This window comes from Pteropus vampyrus, unplaced genomic scaffold, assembly GCF_000151845.1.
Source record: "Pteropus vampyrus isolate Shadow unplaced genomic scaffold, Pvam_2.0 Scaffold613, whole genome shotgun sequence".
In the NCBI taxonomy this organism is placed as follows: Eukaryota; Metazoa; Chordata; class Mammalia; order Chiroptera; family Pteropodidae; genus Pteropus; species Pteropus vampyrus.
Window position 1 is genome coordinate 215,923 of NW_011889394.1, and position 9,468 is coordinate 225,390.

The window sequence follows — 9,468 nt, forward strand, 5'->3', positions numbered from 1 at the left end:
CCTATGTTCACTTCATTATTATTTATAAGAGCAACATGCAGAAACAACTTAAGTGTCTATTGATAGATGAGTGAATAAAGAAGATATGGTACATATATATAGTGGACTATTATTCAACCATAAAAACATAAGACCTTGCAATTTGCAACAACATAAATAAACGTAGAGGGCATTATTCTAAGTGAAATAAGTTAGATAGAGAAAGACAAAATACCATATAAACTCTCTTATATATGAAAGCAATCCATCGATCAAGCAATAAACCAAATCCTTAGATACAGAGAACAGATTGGTGATTGCGAGGGAGTCAAGGTTGTTCCTGTCCTTTATCTTACACAATTGTCCCTTTGTAGTTTGTATTTTATGTCTCTTTTATCTTTATCATTCCTAGCAATAACTGCCAAATTGTTCAATTTCAATATTAAAAAAAAAATCAAATAATTTGTTTTGAGTTCATGGCAAGTTCCTAATATTGTGATTTAATTACAGAAAACAATGACTGTGTTATGAGTGCATATATGCAAAAAGCAGTGGCCACCTACTTATTCATCTCCCTTTACTTGAACATAGCTAACTTCCATCTTATGAGGTCTATCCTGATCTCCAGAATAATGCTTATCTAGGCAAGCGAGATATAAAATGTTCTTACGCTATATTCTGGGACTCAACACAAAGTTACTTACTGTTAAGTCATCTCTGAACTTGAATTAAAATTATGACACTTGATTCTGACTCAATCTTTACAATTTATAATACTTCTGCAGATTAAAGCACAGTCCTTATCTATGCCTAACTATATCAAAGTTTCTATATTACCAAATTATTATAACATAATTGTCAAAAATAATTCTGAAGAAAGTTATTTCAGAAAAGATTTTATCATTATTAGAAAAGACTGAAAACACATAATCATGTATATGGAATGAAAACTATGCTCTTTATAATACTATAAACCTAAGCCAAATGATGAATGTAAACATTCTCCAAATCTATACAATAAGGTTGTATATTGGTTTTCCTCCCACACAACTTGTGAAATTCTTCACTGGGTCAATAAAACGAATTATCTCTTCCCTGAACTGGTCTGGATAACTTTGTACGTGTTATTTTACCTCTACTGCTTTCTTTTGTGTGGGGCGTTCTGTGCCAAGAAGACTTTTCCATATGCTTGGACATTTATACCAGTTTTTGCTTTTAACTTAGTTTAATGTTCAATTTAAGAAATATAGTCAAAGATTTGTAGCCTTAATTTATTGTGAAATTTATCATAAATATATACATAAAGGTATATAAAACATATACTTTAAGTAATTTTCATAAAATGAACATCATATAACCAACATGCAAATGCATAAGCAGAATACTGACAGAAACCCATGGCCTTATATGTACCCCATTCAGCCATTCTTCATCCTAACTCTACTGCAATCACTTCCTGGCATTTTGGTTTTGTTTGTTTGTTTGCTTGTTTGTTTGTTTTGTAACTATGTCACTAATGTAGGGCCTCGTCATCATTTGCATCCAGTCCATAAAAGGTTAAAGAGAATGTGGAAAGGGCACACATTGGCTTTTAAGTATAGAACACAGTCAAATGTTGCAGTTCGCTACAATAAAGACTGGGAAATGTGTGTTCTGGAAAAAGAGATGAACGGGTAGCAATCTCTGCCATACCACACTACTCATGTCTGTGCCTATCAAATATCATTGGCGTGAAGATCAAATTTGGGAACTTAATGATGACCCTGGGACTTAGTAAGCAATAATGAGCACAGCAAGTTGCCTTTACTTGTTTCCATTTGCTATATAAGCTAGTATAAAATAATATATTTACATATTCTAAATTAGTCAATAGATAAAAATAGACATATCTTTTGACTCAGCAATTGCACTTCTGGGTATTTATACAAAGAAAATGAAAACAATAACTATTAAAGATCTATGCACCTCAATATACATGGCAGCACAATTTACAATAGCCAAGATATGGAAGCAACCTAAAAGCCCATCAACAGATGATTGGATAAAGAAGTTATGGTTCATATGTACAATGGAATATTACTCAACCATTATAAAATGAAATGCAACCATTTTCAATGACATGAATGGACCTAGAGGTTATTATGCTGAGTGAAGTAAGTCAGAGAGAGACAAATACCACATGATTTCACTCATATGAGGAATCTAAGGAACAAATAAAAGAATCTAATCAAACATTGACTCACAATGTAGAAGACAATTTGGTGACAGAGAGAAGGGATGGGGTTTGGAGGGCTGGAAGATGGGGTGAAGGGTTAAAGAGGTACAAATTAGTATTTAATAGATGGTCAGAGGGATGGGGAGCACATTATAGGGAATGTAGTTAGCATTAATATATTGGCTAAGTTGAAAACCAGACAAGAGAAGGAACAATTAGGAGGATCATTTTATGAACTATATAAATGTCTAAGCAACATACTGTATACTTGGAACTAATAAAAAATAAATAAAATAAGTAAATTAGTCAGTAGAGATGTGAAATATGAAACATGAAAGACATAGGACATTATTTATTTTTCTGAACCCCAGACTCAAGTACAAATAAATGGAAGGATATACCATGCTCATAGATTGAAGTAATCAAAATTGTTAGGATGTCTCTATTACTTGAAGCAATCTAAAGATTCAGTGCTTTTCGTATGAAAATATTGATGTTCTTTTTTCGCAGAACTACAACAAATAATCCAAAATATTTATATGGAATCGCGAAACAACAACAACAAAAATAAATAAATATAGTTAGAGATAGCAAGCTCCCTGATTTCATACTGTACTGTAAGGCTATAGTAATCAAAATAGCATGGCACTGGCACAAAAACAGACACACAGATCAAAGGAACAGAATAGAAAGCCAGGTTTATGGAGTTCTTCCTGGATATTTTCCTTATTTGATACTTTGCTTTTATTTGTATTCTGAGACATTTTTAATAATAAAGTCATTATTCATATTTCAGAGACTTTCAAATTATGTTAAATTTTATCTAATAATAATAAAAAATACTGTGATAGATTTAGAATCAAAACACTTAAGTCCCAATCTTACCTCTACAATTTATAAACTGTAAAATGGAACAAGCTGTGAACATCTCTGAGCATCAGTTTCATCATTGGTAAAATGGGAGCTAAGATTCTCTTTCTTATTTAGCTCACAGTTCTTCACTTAGGAACAGATGACAGACAGATGTGAGAGTGTAGAAAATACCAAAATTACTTCTAAGAGCAATTGTAACACCCTGCACATATCTCTATATTAATATTTGAAGTGGGTTAATTCAATTTTATGTCAAGAAATGTTGAACATCCTTTGGTGGTTCCACTCACTGAGGAAGATGGAAATCTCTGCATCAGAATGTAAAATGTCCCCATACTGAGAGTAATTTTAATGTTCAAAGGTATACATTTTGTACCACAGAGCCTTGCATATAATTCACCTACCTCATGTGATGCTAAACTAAATATATAATACATGTCCCAATGCTACAGAGAATACCAACTGATCCAGACTTAGAGAAAAATATCATGTCTGTCTCCAACATGAGCATTTGCTGACAATCAATTTTCAAGACTAACTGTAACCATAAAAGACGAATTCTGAAATTGGTAAACGTGCATACATCCACGTGAAGGATGTCATTCTACTATGTTGCATTATGAAAAATCAATTTTATGGGTTTCCGTTAGGCTGCTGTATTTATGACTATGGCATAACACATTGCCACACATTGCCAGGCATTTAGTAGGTAAAAAATGTGTGTTGAGCTTTGTTTTGTCTTTACATAAGCAAATGAATTATTGAAGCAATAAGCAATTTTTTTGCTGGATCCTACAAGTACTTTCTGCTCAGGCCTGCCTCTTAGGAGCTGAAACTAGGAACCATCTACCTGAATGTGCTTACAAAGGTTAAAAGTACATTGCATGCCATGCAATTAATGTTAGTAAGTGATCTTATAAAATATAAGACTTGAAGACTGTGTGTATGTGTGTGTAGGCAGTGTAAAGTGGAATGGAAAATAGAGTTCAATAAAGTTGGGGGTTCAGGAATTAAAGAGCTATGGAACTCAAAACTCCTTTTATTAGCCTTTATCATAATGCACCCTGATCATGCTCATTTCAAACTGAGCCTGAGCAACAATAACAGTGAGCTTTGAGAAAGTTTACGTTAAACAAATTTAGGATGTAATTGGAAACTTTCATTTTGATCCTTGATCAGGAAGACCGTTTTCTGTTATAGCTTAGAAAATCCAAGATTTTACACTAGCTTAGAACTATCTGCTTCTTAGTCCACAGACACAGGCAGATCCCAAGCCTTACCGGTTTGACTCTTAGTTGTACAAATTCAATAGAATCATAATGTTCTCATAGCTTCTTTAGTGCCATTCACATAACTACAAGGAATAACTCTAAATTGTACATGCAAAACATCCTAGCTTGATTTCCTTCCTTTGAGAGAAGTCCAGTAGACACATAGAGCTTAAGTTCCTGACTAAAAGCTATAATCAAGTTACCCCTTTCATAACTTTGTCACACTTAAATTTTACAAGCTCTATTTAGATATTTACATAGTTTTCAATAATCTGAAAGAATAGATCCTAATTTGAGAAAAAAAGTTTATATTTGGTAAAGATGAAACAAAATTAATTTATAGTCTGTGGCCTCAAATAAGGGTTAGTGACCACATCTTAAGAGACAATTTTAGCCACCTCAAATAGTGATAAAATACACAACAGAGTGCACGCACCTCTACAACGTCTACAAGGTTCCTCCAAAGCATAGATATTTCTTGTCAATTTAGATACATTTCCTTCTCAATAAAGATAGCTTTATCAAAGGATAGTAAATAAATAAGTATAAAAAAATAAAACTACAACCGAGATCAACTATTTTTATAAATAGAATTATTAAGTGAAAATAAAGCATATCGATTTTAAGATAAAGGGATGAGGTATGAGTAGTTATTTAAACCATAAGTCAACATCCTGCACATATCTCTATATTCTAAATCCTTATGATCACTCCCTAAACAAAAGAATTTATTTATTGGTCATGTGTCTTGTTGAGTCCTGAGCTAATTACATGTTCTTGGCTCCTTTCTCTTTTATACCTCATTCTTAGAATTACAAAAACTTGCAAATATTCCAAATTCGTCTTTTATAAAATTGTGGAAAATGTACTTTCTTAATTGAGTCAATCTTTCCCAGCTATTTTAGCACAAAAGTTCTCAATTTTCCCAACAAAAGGAAGCAACAAACAGTTTTCTTAACTAAGATAAGAATGAATAATTCATATATGATCCTGGAACAAAGCGAAATCAACTTTCAATTGAGTATTGTTTTCTCATATTCCAAGATTACTCAACAAAAATAATAAAATACAGAGAAACAAAGTATACTAGAAAGAGTAGTAGGCTTAATATCAGAAGAATAAGATGTAGTTTAGATTTTTTAAATTAAGATATATGACTGTAAATAAATCATTAACCACTCCGAGCTTTACTTTCCCATCTGTAAATGAATATTTTGGCAGTCTGTTATACAATGTGTTGAGTGTGCAGGGGTAAGAAAGCTCTGTGGCAAAGAAACCATAATGCTTTGTGTCTACCAGTGGAAACTGGGCTACACTTGACAGTTTCTATGGAATTTTTCATGTCTGACATTAAAGCAAACATGTTCTTGCTCAGTGCAAGGTGTAAAAATGGGAGTAGAAACACATTGTTCGAATTGCGGTTCCAATGGCAAATGGCAGATAGACATCCCCATGCCATTATGTCACCATATGTTCCTTGATTTGATTGAAAACCAGTCTTCTATTTCCAGAGAGAAAAATATATGTTCAAAATGATAAATAAAAATCAGAAAATAATAAATTCTTTTTAAAATATTTTTATTAAATGTGAAAAAAATGAGGAAAATAAATTGCACAAATGATGAGAAAAAAGAGAAGACCTACTCTCAAAAAGTGCAAATAAATTATTTGAGAGAAAACTAAAATTTCTTTCAACATGATAATAGAATCGAAGTTGACAATAAAACTCTTAATTAAAATTAAACACATGATCTCATGTCCTTTGACTACTGCACACACACACACACACACACATACCACACACCACCAAAAAACTATTTTCGATCAAAACCTTCTCTTATTTAGAGTTTTTCTCAAGGCAATTCTAACATCTTTGTTTCTCAGGCTGTAGATTAAAGGATTCATCATGGGAACTGTATTGGTGTAAAGGACAGAAGTGATTTTTTCCTCATCCAGAGACCCAGCAGAAGATGGTTGGAGATACATAAATGCACCTGATCCAAAGAAAAGAAAAATAGCAAGTATGTGGGAACTGCAGGTGCTGAAGGCTTTCGACCTGCCCTCCATGGAGCTGATGCGTAGGATGCTAGAGATGATGAAGCCATAAGAGACAAAGAGGGTGAGACTGGTCACAGTGATGTTAACGCTTACCACAATGAAAACTACAAGCTCGTTGATGTACGTGCTGGTACAAGAGAGCTGGAGCATGGGGAGGATGTCACACAAATAGTGGTTGATGGTGTTCACATCACAGAAGGTCAGTCTCAGCATGCATCCAGTGTGGGCCATAGAACAGAAAAACGCCATCAAGTATGAGCTAAGTATAATATTGGAGCACACTTTAGGTGACATGACGTAGTTATACAAAAGTGGGTTACAGATGGCCACATAGCGATCATAAGCCATTGATGTCAGCACATAACATTCAGAAATAGCAAAAAAGCAGAAAAAGTAGAGCTGGATCATGCACCCCATGTAGGAGATAATATTCTTCTGTGAAATGAAGTTAATCAGCATTTTGGGTGTAAACACAGAAGAGTAACAGAGGTCTATGAAAGACAAGTTAAAGAGGAAAAAGTACATGGGAGTGTGTAGGTGTGAATTCAGTACAATTAGAATTACCAGACCCAAATTTCCCAACACAGTAACCACATACATTACTAGAAACAGGAAGAACAGGGGGAGTTGGAGCTCTGGTCGGTCTGTTAAACCCATGAGAATGAATTCAGTCACGACTGAGCCATTTCTGAGAGCCATTCTTCTCCAACAGAATCTACGAACAGGGGAGAAAAAGATTACACGCAGAATAACTCAGCTCCTCCTGCAGTATCTTGTACTACAAGTGGCTGTATACATGGGAATGCCTGAGACTACCCAACATTGTTAGGATACTAAATGACACTAAGTTTCCATTACTAGAGTCTTATAAGCTAAATTATCACAAACTTAGCCTACAGAGGGAAGGACAGTTCTTTCATATGCAAACATGACTGCAGTAAAACAAAACATAACAAACAAACAAACAAACAAACAAATGAGACAAGCGAGAAGTTTGGACTAGGACAGAATCATCTTTCTCTCATTTCAACATCTCTTTACTTATGTGACCTCCCCATCCCCTGCCACAATCACCACTAGTAAAATTGTAGGCAAGAATCCTAGCACCTGGTGCTAGCCTCTAATGTAGATTAGAGTTGGAGGGGTAGGAAACTAGATCACTGTTCCAATTAAGGGAGAGATTAAGTGACTGTCCCATGTCAGAGCATAAAAGCCACAAATGAGGAGCAGTGAGAATTCTATCCATTTAAAGAAAACTTATCGACTGAGAGACTGTACATTCTGAGCCCCTAATATCTCTGAACAATCTCTGATCTCCCCACAAACACAATTTTCACCAGTTTTACGTGAATACCAGAAATGCACAAACTGTAAGGAAATTGGCATATCTTAGGTCCTTGGGCTTCCATCTGAAAACAAAGAATATATTATGATAAGTGGAATTCAGAAACTCACCTTATGTCAGAAAATCTCAGTGCTCTCGTATCCTTGGTATTAACTCTCGTGGTCCTAGAAAAGCAATTTCAGCTTCTGAGGCTTTGAGTCTTTTGATTCTAAGAGAATATAGTGGACACTTAAATTCAGACATACCTTGTAAATTTTTCTGAAGTACAGATTATACATTCTGATTATGGCTTTGAGTTCTCTCAAGTAGCAGAGAAAAGTAAACAGATTTTAGTATGTTCACCTTTGCTATTTGATTAGACAGAGAAAATTTAATGAGTTTGATGGTTTAATGCACTTAGTTATAAAAAGAGTAGAAATCTGCTCAGCCTTTTCCCCAGGGAGTAGATTTTATGTGTAAAAGGGAATAAGGCGATTATATAAGTGGACTCTGATCTGTCTCTAGTTCCTCTGGGGTTCAATATGTCCTCATTTTCACTTCACCCAGGGGATTGTACCTCCCTCAATATGCATCTGAAGTAAACTCCCATCTCCCCATAATCATCATTTTTGAAAAGAAATCTATGATATTATTTCATTCCCTATTTATTCCCATATTTTAAATGGAAATATTTTCTGCAAAGGTTCTGCATTCATGCTTCCTCAGTTCTTCAACTGATTTTCGTTTTTTTCAAATATTGCAGTAACTCACTTTCTGGATGTCTCCAAACTAAATTGCTGTGTTGGATATCCCTTCTAAAGTTTTAACTTTTATACACCTACTGGAAATTTCTACCTGACTGTCCTGTTGAGTTGTTATATGTAACATTTGTGTAACTGAGGTTATCAATTTCTTCTTATCAGAGAAAAGAGTAGGGGCTATGGTGTGAGAGAGTATGTATATGAAAATTCCTACTTCCACTCTTACTAACTATAATACCTTGGACAAATTACCTAATCTCTCTGTTCCTCTGGTTCATCTTTGTAACATAAGGCTGGTGAAAAAAAAAAAAATCTCTCTCTTTGGGATGTTGTGATATTTAAATGAAAAAAAAAATAAGTAAAATGATTATAGCAATGCTGGTAAATAGTCACTTACCATATGGTAAATAGTCATTAAAGGTGAGCTGTTATTATTTATGTTCTTATATTTTCCAGGAGATTCTTTATCTTAACACTTATTAGACATTGTTTCCCCTTAATTCATGTGTTCCCCTATAAACTATAAGTTCTTTAAGGACAAACATCTCTTCTGTGTTGTTTAGTATTTTACTCCTGGAGCTAAGAACAGCACAGAGTATATAAAAGGAGCACAATAAATATTTCTAAAAATCATGTTTTTTGGCCAAAAATCTGAATAGTTTCTGCATTTCTCACATGCTAAGTAATAATATCTACTATCCCAATGACCTCTCTCATTTTTCCCTCCACAACCACTACTCAGTTGTAGTGGCTCCTAAATACTCTTCTAGCATTTCCGAATACTCTCTCTTATTTAGCCAATTATATGGGTGTTGGAATGAGCTCTGCAAACACAGATCTTTCATTTCCTAGTTCAAACTTTCAATGCTTCTTTTTTTGTTGTTCAATTACTAGGCAATTGAAATTTTGTAATAAAAGTGTAAGTATAAAAGGTAAAGAAGAAATCGAGTTACAGTTTTTCATTTGTTGCCCTTATCTTTACGATGC

The 9,468-nt window shown here is 34.0% G+C and overlaps 1 protein-coding gene across 1 annotated transcript; it reads right to left on the reverse strand.

The window, feature by feature from the left end:
* Window positions 1-6,162: 6,162 nt before the first annotated feature.
* On the reverse strand, window positions 6,163-7,095 carry LOC105308680 (olfactory receptor 147-like). The gene has a single exon (XM_011384668.1). It carries the CDS (start codon window positions 7,093-7,095, stop codon window positions 6,163-6,165), a length of 933 nt encoding a protein of 310 aa, XP_011382970.1.
* Window positions 7,096-9,468: the final 2,373 nt, after the last annotated feature.

Bases quoted from the DNA above. Each gene is read 5' to 3' on its own strand.
- LOC105308680 (XM_011384668.1), bottom strand. From the start codon at position 7,095: ATGGCTCTCAGAAATGGCTCAGTCGTGACTGAATTCATTCTCATGGGT.